Source organism: Falco cherrug, chromosome 1 (genome assembly GCF_023634085.1).
Source record: "Falco cherrug isolate bFalChe1 chromosome 1, bFalChe1.pri, whole genome shotgun sequence".
Classification (NCBI taxonomy): Eukaryota; Metazoa; Chordata; class Aves; order Falconiformes; family Falconidae; genus Falco; species Falco cherrug.
This window is the reverse complement of record NC_073697.1, coordinates 16531735-16549569: the sequence shown is the minus strand read 5'-3', so window position 1 is coordinate 16549569 and position 17835 is coordinate 16531735. Positions and strand designations below refer to the sequence as shown.

At 36.7% G+C, this 17835-nt stretch overlaps 1 protein-coding gene across 4 annotated transcripts in view; it reads left to right on the top strand.

The window, feature by feature from the left end:
• Positions 1-17835, top strand: part of LRBA (LPS responsive beige-like anchor protein) — a 410948-nt gene that overhangs the window by 309560 nt on the left and 83553 nt on the right. For all 4 annotated transcript variants that reach the window (XM_055700881.1, XM_055700879.1, XM_055700880.1 and 1 more), the window contains one exon: positions 4333-4485. In XM_055700881.1, coding sequence (XP_055556856.1) covers positions 4333-4485 — 153 coding nt within the window. The remainder of the gene's footprint in view (positions 1-4332; positions 4486-17835) is intronic.

The following is a 17835-nucleotide window of genomic DNA, read 5'->3' as shown; positions in this document are numbered from 1 at the left end:
ATATGAATGAATACCCAGATTTCTAATATGCATTTGTATTATTTAGTTTGACAGGTTATATATAGGCTTAATATCATTTAATGTTATTGTCAAATAATTTAGTTTGAAAATCTGGTATCTTATGTTTTAATATTCTTAGGGATGTGTCACTGTTTCTAGACACCTTTGCAGATCATATAACTCTGCTTTAAAATGCATCTGTCTATTATTTAATAAACAAAAGAAAAGGACACAATAACATTTCATTACAATAAAGAAACAAAGTATCTTTTATAGTTGCTTTTATTAATGCATTGTGACAAACATGAAAATAAATTATCAGTGTTAAACTGACATTCTGTTGATATTACTTGTTTGTAAAAAAAAAATATTTTTAGTGAAGTTTCCTTAGGAATCATTATTTCCATGTGGTAGAGGGCAATTTTTCTTAGAGAAAAATTGTATTTTCATTATATGCAGAGTGTTATAAGCATTTTAGTAAGAATCCTGATATGGCAAATTTTACCATTAATTTTTTTTATAAATACTGTGTGTTAGATTCATGTTGATATTCACTGTGAGGTTGTTTGTCAGTTGTAATGAAATCAGAACCATGGTAGGAGGAATGAAATATTCCTTATCATAAGTATGTCTGTCTTTACCCTGTAATTCCAACAGAGGAATTCCTGAAACTAATTTTCAACAGGATTGTGCTAAAGCAAGAGCTTCAACAAATCATACAGATGTTTTCGTTTTTCCATGAAATCATATAAACAAAAGAAATGTGGGACAATTTTACTGTTTCTGTACATGTGCTGAGTGTGTAAAATTTCAGAATGGATTCAGTAGAATTTGAAGTATGAAGGCAACCAAAGTGGTTAGTCAGCAGGGAAGACCTCTAGAGGGAATGAATTTAAATTGACTAGAATGCTTTAGCTTGCAAAAAGAGACCGCTGAAGAGGAATGTGATGATACAGGTCTATGGAATCCAGAAGGGCGTATACAAGAATGAATAAGGAGTTAATATTTACTCTTTCTCACAGTACGGGTACTAGAACCATCCACTGGAACTGTTAGGAAGCAGTTTTAGACTAGCCAAAGGAAAAACCTTTGTAGGGGAAGCTACAGTGAGGAACCCATGATTTTAAACTGAGAAGCGCAGATTAGGTCAAAACCATTTGACTGTAAGAAGCTGACAGAATATCCATGGAAAGACTCTATTTGCCCTGTGTTAGTCTTCCAGTCCTGGTTACCATTCCACGTGAGATACTAAACGGTCCTTCAGTCTGGCCCTTGTGGCTGGTCCTGCATCTTTATGTGGTATTTGTGCGAAACCACAAGAACTCCTTCCCCTGCTCCCCGCTGCCCCCACCCCCCCTCAAAAAAAAAAAAAAAAAAAAAAAAAAGGCAGGCAAAAAGTGCATTAAATATTTTTTTACGTTCTCAGGTGTCCAAGATTTTCCATCATTAATGGAGTTAATACGTTAACTCACACACGTGAGTCAGCAGCTGCTGTCTTAGTGTCTATGCATGCGATGTAAATATTGTAAGAAAAAAGACGACCCCAGAAACAGAGTTGAGGAGGACTCCTAAGGACTGCAGTTACAAATGCATAAATAATATTTAGAAACTTGATTAAAATTAAATATTTTATTATCAGGTTTATTTGCTGGTTTTAGGAAAAACCATTGGCCTTGAACTAATGTCATTTTCATCTGTATAAAGCCATTTAAAAGCACTAAATACTACTCAATTAAAATAGCCCAGTGTATCCATTTGCACTCCCTTTTCCCATGTGTAAATGCTGGCATGTGGTCAAGGTAAGAAAATCAGATAATAAAGAAGCTCTTTTTATAAAAATGTGTTATGGTGGCAGTGAAAAACTTTCTGAAAACTCATTTCTGGAGTAATGAAATAACGTTTTATGAAGTTTCTAATAGTCAAACTAACAGAAGTTACTGATAACTTTTAAGTTTCCAGGCAGCATATTGTTTCTGTGTAATGTAATGAAAACAATGTGTGTTCTAGAAAGCCAAATGTTTTCTGATCTTGAAAGAAACTAATGAATAGCTGTACAGATATATATATAGATATAGATACATAAAACCAACAAACCATCAGTAACATATGTAATGAGCTTATGTTTTAAGTATTCAGAATCATGGTATGGTTTCATATTTATGCTGTTATGCTGCTATCAAATTAATAGTCCAGTATCTCTGTTTTTCTTTGTTAAGTTTCTGTCTGTGCTGATAAAAACTACAGAAACTTGTTTCAGAGTACTTTATTTTTTACAAATGTTTATCCTTGCCACATTCTTGTTCTTTCCCTTATCCTATTAAATAGTTTCAAATCTCTTTTTATCAAGTACTTGTCAAGCATTTGGTACAGAAACGTGTTTTTACCCTGCCTAGTTAATTAAGGTGACTGTAAACAAAAAGTTGTACAATTCAAAGCCAAGCAGTGTTTCACACAAGGATGGAGGTGATAATAGCTTAATTCCTGCTTGATCTTTCCTGTCTTTGCCCTGGCTACTTCGGATTGACCTTGTCCACAATCTGATGACCTCCCTATTGCACTCAGCCATTTGGAAAGCTGCTCATGCCATCGCTGGCCCTGAGGGGCTATCTGGGAGACCACCGAGCCATTGACCCATGTCAAGACTGGGTTTCAGATCTGATCTACTGAGCTTCTGACGTAGCTGCACACTACACCCACTGTAGACAAAGCCAGTGGGGCAGTCTGATTTTTTTTTCTGCTTCTTAAGTGGCATGCAGTTTGCACTTGCTGTATGGAAGACAAATTTTACACCAGTCATTTGCTATGAAATACACTTCCTGAAGCAATTACACATATTGATCCTTTCTTTACAAAGGAAGCAAATTCTCTAATTTAGTGGCACAATTTTTCTAAATCCATCAAATGGCCGGGGTTATTGGGTGTATTTAACTCTCAACATCAAGTTCTACCAAAAAGCACTATTAAAATATATTAAGGGCAGAAATATATATGTTATTTCGTAATAGGCTTTTTTTCTATGAAGTGTTAAGCCAAGACTTTGCAGATGTTTATAGAAGTGTGTAAATAAGGTTCTGATCATAGTAACTTAGATATGTGTATGTATATCTTAGTGCATATTGTACAGAATACATGACGACTTCCAAAGCTGCAGGTCTGTTTACAAAACAGGGAAACACTGCCCTTATCCAGGAGAAAATCCTTATGGTTTTGAGCTGAATTTTGCTTCCTAGCATGTTGTGTTCAAATCTGCACTAGATATACCATTTTCTGCTTTAAAAAAATTCGTTGTTTAACCATAAGCATTGCTTTGATTTTTTTCATAGGACTTAGAAATTACAGTTCTTTTGCTGTACGTGCTTGCATTTTTTTCTTGAGCCGTGTTTAGCCCAGCAGGCTCTGCCTGCAGAATTGCCCCAGTGGGCCAGCCCTGGAGGTGTAACTGCCACCTTCCACTCCTGTTAGGCACAGCCCCATAGAGCACTCTTGTTCAAAGCAGTGATGCTCCTCACAAGGAATTTAGCACATACACAGGCCTTGTAACCACGTGCAATTCCTTCCTTTTTTTTTTTCATGTGTGTGTGTCAAATTATACATAATGCTTCCCTGTAATTATAAATTGGACACATAATTGAGTTAATGACCTTTTCATGAAAGAAAAATATTGATCGATTCAGCTTTGACCATGTGGGTTTTTTTCTGAACATGTGGTATAACTGCAGGTATTTTAGAATTTACAAATAATAATATATTTCTGGGCATTGAACAATCTCAGATAATAGCCTTACCATTAAGTTCTTAGACCCTTTATTTTAGGACTATAACTGGGTTTTACACCTTTGTAATTAACATACATGGCATTACTTTCAGGCAAACTCTGTAAATGCTAATGCCATTTGCGCATCAGCACTTTAAAATATGAATTGTATTAGAATGCGAAAGAATCAGTTTTCCCCAACTTCTTAACACCCTTAGTTGTCTGTTGCTTTCCACTGAATACTATTTCTACCAGGTGATGTTTATTACTTTAATTGTATAAGTTTCTCTGTGGATAGTATGCAATCAAAACCAATGTTTTGACCTTTTTGTTTTATAGCCTGTTGTGTGTTAGTTCTTTGTGGTGTTGCAAACATTAGGATTTATCCTATCCAAAGGTTTAAATTGTAGAAAGTATGAAAGAGGGGATTTCCTCCTTCTAGGGGTGGAGGGGGATGTGGGAGGATTTTGTATGTTCTCTTTGCCTAATGACATTCTAATCATTTTTTTTTTTTAACATGACAAAGTGCATCCTGTGACAGAATTTATAACATGGCATTGTTTTTCATTTATCTACAGGAATTGATTCCTGAATTCTATTACCTCCCAGAGATATTTGTCAACAGCAACAATTACAATCTTGGAGTAATGGATGATGGAACAGTTGTGTCTGATGTTGAACTTCCACCATGGGCCAAAACCCCAGAAGAATTTGTTCGCATAAACAGACTGGTAAGATGGCTATCTTCTAGTATCGGTCAAGTAACGTTGGTCTTGCAAGATTCTTCTGAAATAGTTTGGCTCTTTGCTTGCAATATACAGCTATTTGTAGTTTACGTATGAGTATGGCTGAAATAATCTGAAGAAGTGTTAGATTTACAAGTTTTGGAAGAAAAAAGGCATAGGGTGTTGGTCATTCTTTAGAATTGCTAAAAAAAGTTTGTGTGGTCTAAGTATGCAGGAGATCTTATCCCATTTGTATGTCAGCTCTTGTGGTTCTAAAGAGCTAATAGAATTGTCACTTCACAGAAGACTTGAAAAAACTTGTTTAATCATAGAAATATTTGTCACTCTGATTACTTAAATGCAGTTTTAGGGTTTTTTAATATCAGTATCCATTTAGCTCCAAAGATCAGTGAACGCCTCGGGAAAGAAGGCTGCATTTTAAATCTGCTGCCACCTTTTCCATTTCTTCCATTAAAGTGATATTTTTCAGAGTGTTTTTTACAAGAAAATAGAACTGAATTCTCCTTTGCCTGCTTCATTCCCCAAACCTGTGTTATTGTTCCCTTCCCTGTTTAGGAAAATCGGGTTGTTGGCACTGCTTGGCTTCAGGGTGCCCTCCAGGCAGTGTAATGAATTACAGAATAGCTGTTACAGTGTCATTGTTGGTGTTACAGCACATGCCCAAAGCTGTTACCCTGGGCTCTTTTCAGAATGAAAGGAATCTGCATCAGTGGTGCTAAAATAAATAAATTAGGGAAGCTTTTTTTAATGCAACTTGACAAGTGAGGCTGCATTTTCACGTGGTAGTCAGCTAACTGGGAAATACTGAATTAAGGCATAGAAACTCTCAAAAACTTTTCAGCTACCAGGCTTAGACTTAATAATGCCCTAATATTCCTAAGCTAGAAAGGGGGAATTGAAAAAATTCTGTTGTTGGCGGAACATCAGACCTCATATTCATATAATTGCAATACAGTCACATCAGAAGGAATCTGTGATGTGTACGTTGTCAGAATGCTTTATGCTGCACTTTTACTGGTGACACGATACCGTGGTCTTCGGAAATGTTATTTGGCCTGGATTCCTGCAGGCAGTTGTAGGGTGCACCGTAATAATCACAAATTATGTTAGGTGAATTTAGTGTTTTGCTTCATATAGAAGTATGTGCAAATTTTATTTAAATGAGGTATGAAATACACTAACATTTAGCAGGACTACTTGGCAAACCATATTCAGACGCAACTTTTGATCTTGCAGTTGTGCTGATAGGTAGTAGGCTGGGGAGGTAGCCTGACACCTTTTTGAGCTTGGCGTGCGTCGGTGATTCAGAAAAACCTGAGAAATGCAAAGCTGTGTTCTTAAGCAGACTTGTCCAAGGCAGCCTGTGGCCTTCATCTCTTGTGACTGTTGTATTGTAGCTTTTGCATGAAATATAGTTCTCATTTTATTAATTACAGATCTGGCTTTCCCCACTGTGAAGTTATTCTCCATCTCCTGCTTCCTCCCATTCTAAGATTTTCGCTCTTAGGTTTCTCTCCCTTATTTCTAGCCTTGGTTCCAGGTTTTTGTCACCCTTCCCTCATCCTCCCATCATTTCCCAAAGCCTTTGCTACTAGTGGATGCCTTTCTTGCAGCTGTTTTTGATAGGTCTCACTTGTGCTGTGTTCTCAGGATGGACTTCTACAGGTACATGCAATTTTCAAGTATCGTATAATTGGACAGAACAGATTATTTTTTTTAAAGCTTAAGTTAATTACAAATGTAAGAAATAATTTACCAGGTGATGGTATATTAAAGTGTGCCAGACATCGTCCCCTTTGATAACACTGTAGGTCCCTGGTGCTGGTGCTATAATACAGACACCAACTTTTCGTCAGTCTGGTAATATTAAATTCAAACCTCTGTGCCAATGAATTGCATTAACTGCTCCTGTGTGACGTAGTTAACCTTATCGTGGTGGTGGTGGCCCTGTTAGTGCTGGTATGGATGATGCCCTCTGTAATCTGCCATTTTTTCAGTGGAATAAAACTGAGAAAATTACATGCAAGTATTAAATTGCTTTCTCTCGTTAATATTTAGTGGATTGGATACCATCAGCATTGTTTTATTTTGAAGTAGACTAGGTGTGTTTAGGAAGAATGCTTAAAGATCAGTTCCTCACAAACGCTAGCAAAAAGAGCTTGCTACAGTGTGGAACGGGCCGATTCATTCAGTTAATATTTCCTTACTGCTCCCTGGTTCAGACGAAATAGTGATTATAGTATTTTAAGTGCTCATTTTGTAAGCTATCACACATAGATATTTTTTCCCCTTTGCATTTCAGTTTACCTCTTTAAGTCCACAGATCTTCTACAACGATTGAAGCTCATGAAATGCATACTACTTTGATCTGTGACCTTTTTGTGGTGCTAATCGGGTTCCTGATATCATTATACCTTGCTCATTAATCATATTTCCTGCAGCCCGTCAGCCAGCCAGACAGCCCAAGCCCCTGTTTGCAGCCTTGTGTTGGCAGGTTTCTGCTTTTCCAGATTATTACAGTGTGATACTTTGGCTTCTCATAACCAGACCCACATCAAGCTGTGTGCTACAATTAAAGTCAGATGGTCCTCAGGTTGAGCAGGGATATACTGTTGCAGCTGTCTGTCTTTCTGGAACCAACCAGCCCGGGGAACAGATGATATGTAGGACAGTGCATAATAACAGCTTGTACAGTACTGGGTCAATAGCAGGGGTTCAGAACATTAATTGACAGGCTGATAGCTGATTTAAAAGTGATTCCCAACCTATTTTTAATTCTACGGAGTATGTATTTTAATTGAAATAGATAGTCACACATGTCCTCTGTGTTTGCTCTGAGAGAAAAAGCAGAATGTTGTATAATTAAAACTGGGTTTTGATTGATGGAATGTCATGATGAGCTAAATGATAGCATCAAGATGCCATTCTAAGCCAGCTGAAGAAGCGTAAAATGCATGTATTGCTTCTGCATACAGTTGGTACTTTGTATTTGTGAAAGCACAATATTTTATAATAGCACAAATCAAGGCGGGGGGCGGGGGAAGAAATAATTTTCTCTGAAACAGTCTACAGTTTGATGGAAAAGTGGTGGGGTTTTTTCTGTTATGAAACCTTATTGTACAGCTCTAAAGCGCTCTATTGTATATAATGCCTCAGAATAACTGCGAAGATATCTGAAAATATTTTCCAGTTTACACAGATGCAGTTGACAATAATTGTGTTATGGTATAGTTCCATCTTTTTTATACATATATGTATATACACGTAATATACACATACATATGTGTATAATAAGAATTATAGTATTAGCTTAATAAAAGTAAACCACAAACTTTTAAATGAGATAAAATTATAATTCCTCCCCCAACAAAAGAGAAAAATCTCAAATGCAACATACTACTGCATCCTTCCTTTTATTATTTCCAAGTTATGATGTCTCTAGGGCTTTTAGTATGTGAGCATAGGGGAGAATGCTAACTTGGTCTGATATCCAACAAAAAGAAAATACCCAACAATTTTTTGGTTGTCCCATGCTTCTGAGAGACCTATAGGAAAAAGAAGTGGGAAGTAGACTGGGAAGGGAAGAGTTTAAAGATACAGATGTTCAGATGTTTGGATACAGAAATCTTAAACAAAAAATATAGCAGTAGTTGCCAGGCACTGAAATAGACTTTAAAACTTAGATTTTTCGGGGGTCTTTTTATTGGCTTCACAGTCTTAGTTGTGTAAGCTGCCCTCCTTTATAATAGTTTTCTCTTTTAGGAATTTAAATTTACTTGCTGGAGTTAGTGTTAATTATTCCATTAAAGTTGATAGAAATTTTAAATGCCTTTCTTATCATGCATGACGAAGTTGACGTTCACAAAGACCAGGTGCAGCCCAAGGAAATGTCTCGTACTTCCCACTGATAGTTAGGAATAGCTAAAAATCCCGATAACACAGTACTGCTTGTTCTAAATAGTAGAGTGGTTTATTTTTTCCTGTCATTTGAAGGTTGGATGTCTGAATAGGTAAGAATTAATTTAAAACTATTAATCAACTGATAATAACTAAATTTCACGTAGTTTTGATGAGCCTCAGCTTTTTGAGAATTAGATTGAGAATTGATAATAAAGTTGTTGAGGTCTGTTAAGACAGCTTTCCGCAATATATCTCAATTTAAGTATTTTGTGCTTTATTGCAGACTTAGTCCTTTCATGATTAGTGGTTTATCTATTTGATTCAATGCTGGGGAAAATGCAGGACAAATTAGAATACTGATGAGATTACTGTGCTGGATTGAAAGTTTTGAAATCCAATTTTCAAGTAATTGAAAATGTAGTGATTGGAAGCTAGGATGCTTTCTGAAACAAATGAAATACTTAAATACATAAAGGTACTATACGCAAAATTTACCCTGGCATGATAAGTAGAATGGAGAGAAATGGTAGACCAGCCATTCACCCTAATGCAAATTTTAGTGGAGCGAAATGAATCAGTATTAAGAATGACCGGTTGGTAAGAAGGATCTACAGGGAGAATTAGAGGATCATTATTGGTCAATACGGTGCATTACTTTTTAGCACAGGCTACTCCATCTTACACGAGAAAACAGTGAAAAAACAACATTTCCTGCCAACTACCACACCAACAATACTCAGAACTGGAGTTTTTGTGAGTCTTCATGCTCGCCTATCCATGGGAAGTGAACAGATTAAAAAAAACATACAAGTTGGCTTCAAGAAGATTATGCTACTTTCAGTCTATTAAAACTATTTCTATTAGTTAAAGATATGGAAGCAGCAGTTAAGGTAGTGCCTGTAGCTTGGAATGTACTGGGTTTTTTGTAATATGTTGGAAAAATACGTCCATGGTGGTTTCCCTGGTTCTATAGCTGTGTATTTACAAAGGTGTTACAGCAAGTGCTGTAGAAAATAATGTGGATATGAACTGTATGAATTAAGGCTCAGAAGTGCAGATTACTAGCAATACAGTGCTAGATTATTAGTCATATATTGCTGGTAATAGCTCACTCGTTACATGTGTTAAAAACATTAGAGAGCAGCAAAAAGGCTCAAATGAAAGCTAGGTTAACTAACTAGCAACATCAGAGTTGTTACCTGAACAGCACCTGCTTTGAAATTCTAGTTGAAGTGGGATTCAATGTAGTCTTAGAAATCTAGAGTGCAGTTGGTCTGTGTGCACTGCGTGATGAGGGTGCTTCTGGCAATCCCAGCTGGTCAGAAATGTCTGCAGAATGTGAGTGTAGAATACAGGAGAAGGAAAATCATAGCCCTGTGAACTCTTCACTCAGGCTCTTCTAGATGATCCTGTTGGCGTGTTAGATAACTGTTCATCTAGAAGAGAGGTGATGGATCACGGTGGAAAAAGGAGAAGAGTTTTGATACCAGTTCTTTCAAACTCTTTACTTCCTGAAATATCTATGTGATTGAAATGTTACTTCCATTTGTATTTCTGATGTTTAGTGGTTTCGTGTGGCTTTTCTTTGTAAATTATAATTTATATACAGTATAAGATTTATACAATATTCTCTGAAGGGAGGATATCTGTGACCTCTATAAGCATTTCAATTTTTTAGAAAAAATCACTTTAATGTATTTATAATAGAAAATGTAAGTTGGAAAGTAAAATGCTTTTCCTGGCAAATACTTGTATTTCTATGCCGTGTGTGTGTGATGCATTTAAAATAGGTGTGTGTTTAAACATAACTATTGACAATGCATCTTAAAACACTATGTTGCATTCATTTTATGCTGCTTTCAAGCTGTGACTATGGAAAAAGGTTTGTGCAGGAGGTAAGATTCCTTGTATCAGGCTAAATAAACATTTCCATTCATAGAAGTCTCATAAACTTAACAGTCTAATCCAGCAAGTTGTCAGGAATATTCTGCTTCAGCAAAGGTGGGTGTGAAAGGTTCAGTCTTCTGGCATATTGGACTTTGTGTATTTAAAAGTTTTATATTGTTTAACACAATGTTTTTCCGTGTCTGTGGAAAAAAGGCAGTCCTGGGAAGCACAGGGGCTGCACCATGCAGCTACTTAACAGGCAAAGGAGCACAGAAAGTCTCCTAAATGGTTGAAGAAATGTGAGTAAATTTAAGCAGCAGGATTCCTTCTTTCATCAGAAAGTGCTTCCACGACCGCAGTGCGCCTTTGTAGGGATTGTCTGGTTTCCCTTGCAGTCTGTCCATGTAGAATACCAACACCAAAGAAATATTTCTAAAGGAATGTTAAATATGGCCTATTAGAAAAGAATCTGAAAATCTTGGAATAAACAAAAGTAGACTAATTTTTCTGTGTGTACAATTGACTCTGCGTGTATAAGAATAGTTAATTTTTATTGAAGTGCCATCTAAGAAATATGGCCAGTAATTAAATTTATTTAAATTTAGTTCTGTTGAAATATTGCTTTTACTAATTTTCAGGTAAGATTTTTTATTGATTAATTTGTAAAGGAGACTACTATACAATGAAAGTCAAATATATTCAAGAGTATGAGGGAGGTAATGAAAAGTGAACTTGAGCCATGCTTTTGAATAGAACTTGTCTAAGGAATGCTGAAAGCATTCAGTTTTGGTTTCGTAACGCATCAAAATATGCTAATATTGGAAGCCAGGGTTTAATATATATGATGGAATATATTGGAAAGGAGCATCTGTAGGACAAAGTTAACATACAGTAAAAAGCAAATGTGGTGATGTAAGAACCTTTTTTTATTTTTGCCATTTCAATGAAAACAGTAACCAAGGTAGCGTATCACCATTTTTTTGCCAAAACATTGATCTCATTTATATCCAATCCAGATATGTAAACAGGGAAGCAGGGTTTGTAAAATCTATTCTTTCCATAACAATACCTTCATTACATCTTGTTTGCGATTCCTACCATCTCTTTAAACTCTGCATGCAAGTTACTTTACTGAAGTTACAACTAAACTCTGGACTTCAAGACTGTAAGCAGAGTAAAATAAGAAAAATAAGTCTACACATGCTTGCGTTTAAATAATTTCTGAAAGTGTGACAGATGTCACTTTTCTTAAAAAAAGAAAGTTTAATGGAATTACAGAATGTGATTGCCTGGGCAGTCTGTCTGTCTTTGCTATTGTGGAAAAAAAAAAAACCCAACCAACCAAAAGAAGCTAGGAGGTAAAAATTTGCCAATCTTCATAAATCAAAAAGTTCAAGGTATTAAATAATCCTAGCATAATTCTCTCCTATTTAAAAACCCCAACCTATCACATTCTAAAACCAGTTTAAATTACTTGCTAATCATTATGACATTACACAGCTATCGGTAATGCATCTATCTTAGTGATGTCTGAGACTAAACAAGGTGAGCAGGAGAAAAACTAAAACGTACAAATATTTTTAATGAGAGCAAAATGAAACAAAAAGGAGGTTAAATTCTAAAAAAAAGCCAGGTTGGATGTAGAAGAGTCAAAAGGAAACAAAGCCTGAACTAGAACTATGGACATTGAAGCCAGTGATGAAAGATGCAGATTTTCGAATAGGGTAAGAGAATTTATCATAGCATGATAAATATTAAAACATGGAGGAGAATGATATGCAATCAGGAAGGATTATAAAAAGCCAAGTGATAACGCAGTTTGAGCATATACAGTTTAAAAAAAAAAAAAAAAAAAGGAAACCTAAGGTAGGTAAATTTGCTTTTATCCAAAAAAAGCTGATTGGAAGCAATCTAGGCAATTAAATTTGCTTTCAGCACTTTTGTTGTTTGATATTGTAGAACTGGTGTTTGAAAGCAGGTCCATGGAGGACATTAAAGTTATTACTGTGTGAAATGAAGTGGGAAACAATTGTGCTGGAGCCATTGCCCCATTTAACAGGTGTTCACTAAATCTGTCTGTCTTCTGTTTGTCTGTTCGCTGAATGTTGTGCCTGGGCACTCCCCGTAAATGCTTATCTGAGGGATGCTCTTGGAAATGTGTGAAGAATTTTGATTAACATAGAAAAACTGCATCACAAGTTCAGTATAGAGTAAGGGAGAAAAAAAGTTTAAAAGCGATAGTAGTTTCTTACTTGCTTTACTAAGAATTAGTCTGTGATTGGAAGTTGCTTTGCAGAGAAATACTCCCAACTTTTTTCTAGGGTAAGGCAAGCTAGTGATGGTCAGGAATTCCGTGCAACAGGAAATGCTGGTGAGGGACCCGGTAGGATATGGTGTTGTAGGATTTGTTTCAGTGTTGTCTAAAGTTTATTTATCGATCATACATGAAAATACACTGCTAAATTTGAATTTAATGGGTATTTTGTTCTAAATCAAGCACTTGTAATATGGTCAGAATGTAGAGAAGTTTCTACCCTAGGTGCTGGAAAAGAAAGTGAGATTTTGGTAACATTTGCATGGTAACATACATTGAGCTGTGGAGAAATAAAGCGAGAATTTGTGGTCTTCAGCTGAAGTAGGGGAGGGGTTGAGAAAACATGGCCATCTGTGCCCTACATGGAAGGGTACAAAAAAAGTCAGCTGAGGCTTTGCTTTCAGTGCTTTTCCCTGGCAAGACTCCACTTTTTGAAAGCCTGGGATGAGGAACAGTAATGTTGCTAAAACCATCTGGGGTTCAGAGGAAGTTTATGACAACGATGTGGAGATAGAAAAAACACTCGTGTGAGAAAAGAGTTTCTCTGTCCTGGAAGAGAGGAGGGTAGGAAAGAGAACAATAAAAGTATATAATATAATGAATAGTATTGAGAAGATGCATCGGGAAATGGCATTCTGTATTTCATAACATAAGGATGTAAAAATTGTTCATGAAATGGAAAATTAAAATTTGCTACAAGGTCATATTTTTCAGAATCTGTAATTAGACTCGGGAACATGAAGACTAACAACAGGAACCAGAAACAAACTGTGGACATTTGTTTGTTAAAAGATACCCAGTTTGTTAGGCAGTACAAAACATGTAATATAAAATGCAAGATCTTATATTCAGTGGTTAAGACAAGCTCTAGAGGAATATATGAGAGTTTCATGAGAGAAACAGTACCACACCTCTTCTTGCTCTAATAAATAGAAGGATCTTTTCCTTGACTGTATCAAATCAACGATGCTTTAGTCCTGTACAACACATCTTCTGGCTTTATAGAAAGGAAAACCTGAAGGCATAGTTCCAAAACATAGAGGACTTGCAGGGATGTAGCTAAGGTAAGTCCTCCATCTCTTCTTTCTGTCCCTCACCACATTTCCCCATCTGTGTCTTTATTTAGGAACAATTGTTTGTGAAGCCATACTTAAAACTACATCACTGAAATGATATGAAAAATCCTTGTTTCTAACCTAGGTGATTATTTGAGTAACCTGATTTACAATAATGCTCTACCGGCAGTGGCATTGGCACAAACAAAGGCATAGTAACCGCAATGCAGTGCAAGTGCAAACATTTTGGAGTGGAAACTTCTTTAACTATTTTGTCTGTCACAAAGTAGGTATCTCATTAAACCGCTGTCAAGCGTGCGGACTTGTAGACTAGACAAGCTCTAGTTAGCTGTGTTTCTGATATTAGTTTAACTTCAGCAGCACAGCGCTCTGCAGGGAGTATCGTACTGCTGCTGGGGAAGTGTAGTGTCAAGCTTGTGATGATTATGCGCTTTTGCAAAAGCAGTGGGTGGAAACTGATGGAAAAGGTTGCTGCACCCCAGCCCATCTGCTCAGCATCAACCTCCTGCTAGATGTTCCCTCACATCTGCCAGTTGTTACCCTTTAATTGGAAGTTCAGGTGTAGCCCTTTTGGTTTAAGGAGGCCAAACTATAGCCCATCAGTCAAGTAGGAGAATGTATTTCGCAAAACAAATGCAGGCTTTTGGCAATCAAGGTCATGCTCACCCAAGTAATAAAGGTACCGAGCAGTCAGTTCCTTTAGTCAGATAGTTGGTCCACACTTAAATAGTCAGATACTGTGCATTCCTTTTCCAGTTTCTCTTTTTGAAGCAATTCAAGCAACCCCAAATCTCTTGGGTTGTAATTTTTACTCTCAATCTTTATTAGATAAAAGGATGCACATGCTACCTGCAAGGTATCCCTTTAAGTACTTGCTGATCTACTGAACTGCCTTAGTAAAATTTGTGAGAGCTATAGTCAACTACAGAACCAAATCCAATAAAAGACCAGTTTTAGTTTCCTTATTTCATTCTCTAATAGCTGCAAATACTATATACCCTGCAATTTAAACCAATATAATTGTTCTGCTTTTGAAGCGTGGAAGTTCCCTCTGAAGTGGAGGACCATTAGCAAAAACACAAGAGCTAGAATTTCTCCTGCTTGTGCTCATCTCGCCCTTTCCTGGTTAGTTTAACCAGTTAAAAAATGTTTTAGCTGTCTAGCTTGGTTCAGTTTGACAGAAATATTTAGGGGGTCCTCATTTGGTAGTGTCTGTAGGAGATCTGAGGCATAGTAGCTTTTGGCAGAGGGGAGATTTAACGAGCAGCAGAGGGCAGGTATATCTTCCATTAACATAGCTGCTTACTAGGAGGATATTGGATGGTGTTGCTATGGAAAGATAACATTTAGGTAACACAAAGGCTCTAGAAACAAGCCAGCCTGGCTTATTTCTTTATGAAAGTAATTTTCATTTCTCCATCTTAAATACTTAATGTTCAAAATGAATCTCCAACATATTAATCATACAAAGCCTACCTACCCCTCAGCATTTTTTTCTTTTCATTCTGAAGTTTTATTTCCTCTTTGGCTTTTATTTAGGTAGACTGGTATTTGTTAACAAAAAGCAACAGCTTTTAAAACAAGATTAAAGATATTAATAATAGCAAAAATATAATTGACATTCAGACAGGTCATAAGCAGACAAAATTCTGCATAGATAAAGTGACATAATATATACTCTTGTGAGGTTCTTTGTGTTTGTCCTTGTCCAAATGGGTACGATTTCTTTAAGCCACAGTTTAAAGTAGAAATTCTGGATCTGATCCAAGTTAGTTGTTAGTGAGAGTTGAACTGGGCTAATAAAAACACGAAAAGTTCAGCAGCATGCAAGTAGTTCAGAGGAAGTTGATTAAAAATATTAGGAAACTCAAGTGGTTTAAGTTTTGCAATGTGTACAACACATTGTACAAGTAGTGTTGGACTTTTCATGTGTAATGTCTTTATTTTTAATTAATAGAAAATACAACTTTATCCATTGCTTAAAGGAAAGAAAGAAACCAATAGAACAAAACTTGTGGAATTGTTTTGGGGTGTTCCAAACAGTATGCCTTGAATAAAATAGTGCAAAGTATCCTATTTCTGAAAATCTCTGAAAAAAATATTACAAGTGTATGACAGAAGAGTCCTTAAAGGCAGTGAAGCCTTCTAATTGTTACTGACATTATCTCTTGCCATCTGCTTTCTGAGGCAGAATAAGAACTTTGTAATGAGGATTAGGAGTGGAAGATGGTGAGGGTATGCTCCAAGAGTTGCTGGAGTGTTCTCTGCTTTCACAATAAATCACAGAATAATTTTTTTTAATGATAGTTTTTTAATATATTTTGCCTAAACTAATATAAATAAACTAGGAATTCAATTTTGCCGCATATTCTGCTAAGGCTATTTTATTTAGAGTCAGTTCATTTATTAAACCTTTCTTTAAGATGCTACAAGCACATGAAGGAGCTGTACTGCAGCAGACTTGGATGTCTGCACCATCAATATCCTCCCTTCAGACTGATGCAAGCACATCACGTAGCACACCCTTGGGCTGTGTATACACCAGAATTAAGCTGTGATTAAAATCCATTCCAAAGCTGCATACAAACAGAGCTCATACCCAGAGCTTTTTTAAGCCTAGTTTTACTGCTAGTGTGGACAGATCAGAGCCATTCACAGATTTTTAGCAGAATCTGTTCCTCTCTGGCTTTTCATATGTTTATTGAACTCTGTCTCAGTTGGAGTTTGCCCTATATGCATTAGTGGTTTAGAGTAAGTTTAGAAGAGAGCAATAATCACATTAATTCTTTCAGGTTTGGATGTTTCTCTCCCAAATACAGCAAGAAGTGCCTATTTTATTGTTGTAGCCATGGGTGACCACTTAATGGAAAGTTTTGCTTTGCGTTGCGATTCCTCCTATGGGACATGTCATCTAACCTGATTATGACCCGTTTATCAGCCCTTGTACCCAAGGTATAAGTAGTGTGCTGACTCAGCTACCACATAGACAGCCATGAGCTGGGCTGTCCACTAGAAATGAGTAAATTCCATGTGCTCAGGGGTTAATTTGATTTCTGTCTGGATCAACACAGTCATGTTAGCTCAGTTTTATATCCGATACTATAAATCCTGCTGATTTTGATTTCATCCATACATCTTTCTGCTGCAGCATGTATAAACATTATCCTCAGTTTGGTTGAGCTGGTGATGGGCAGGCATGCTAAAGGATCAGATAAAACCACCCGGCAAGCTGGGTCTTGCGTGGTCTGCCAGATGGCCATCTCTGTTATATGTCAGTTTTCTCACTTCCCTGACAAGAGTAAGTCCCAACTCAGGAGGAAGGTAAGGGAGCTATGCCATTGGTATTCCCTGAAGTGAGCCACAGGGTTTCCTAGAGATGGATACTTCTGAATCACACATCTTTGGTCTTTTTCCTGCTCCTTTTATCGTGAGGTTTAGGATGTTATGAGAATCAAAACAGTAAGGAAAAAACCCAGCTGAAGTAGTCTTCAGAATTTATGTTTGCCAGGGGCCAGTTATGAACTGCAATAAAATGCTACACATCAGGGGTTTCAAGTCCAAAGATGACTTTCTGCAAAGAGGCTAGAGAAGGTGGTGGCACATGAGAAGAGGAGCTGAGTGACAGAAAGCTGTGATACAGGCAGAGAAGCAGAGCATTTCACAAGAAACTAATGAGAAACTACACTGAGGAATCAATGGAGTGGGCAGATCTGTTTAGTTCTGGGTCTTTTTGTGTTACTATCTGTAAATACAAAAATGACGGGGATATGGGAGGGATTGATAAATGCAGACAGCTTTGAAGTCTCCAGTGGTTACATGGAGATCCTAATTCAGGAACTTGAAATCTATTTGATATCTTCCTGAAATCTTAGGTTCATATATTAGGCATGAAGTTTGTAGTGGTATCTGGTATCAGCTAGAAGATTAACACAAGTCCTTTGGTCTCCACAAAGGTCTCATTTCTGAATTATCTTCTTTTAAAAAATGTGCAGTTTCTGTAACAAATGAGTGTGGCAAATGTAAATACTGCTGTTTTAACAAGTACGTTTTGGACATAAAACATGTCATGATGGTATAAAAAGCTAGGATTTTATTTTCAGTAAAAACCTTTATGTAGTCTTACCAAGAGAAGACTGTTGCGGCCTCTTACATGTTCTG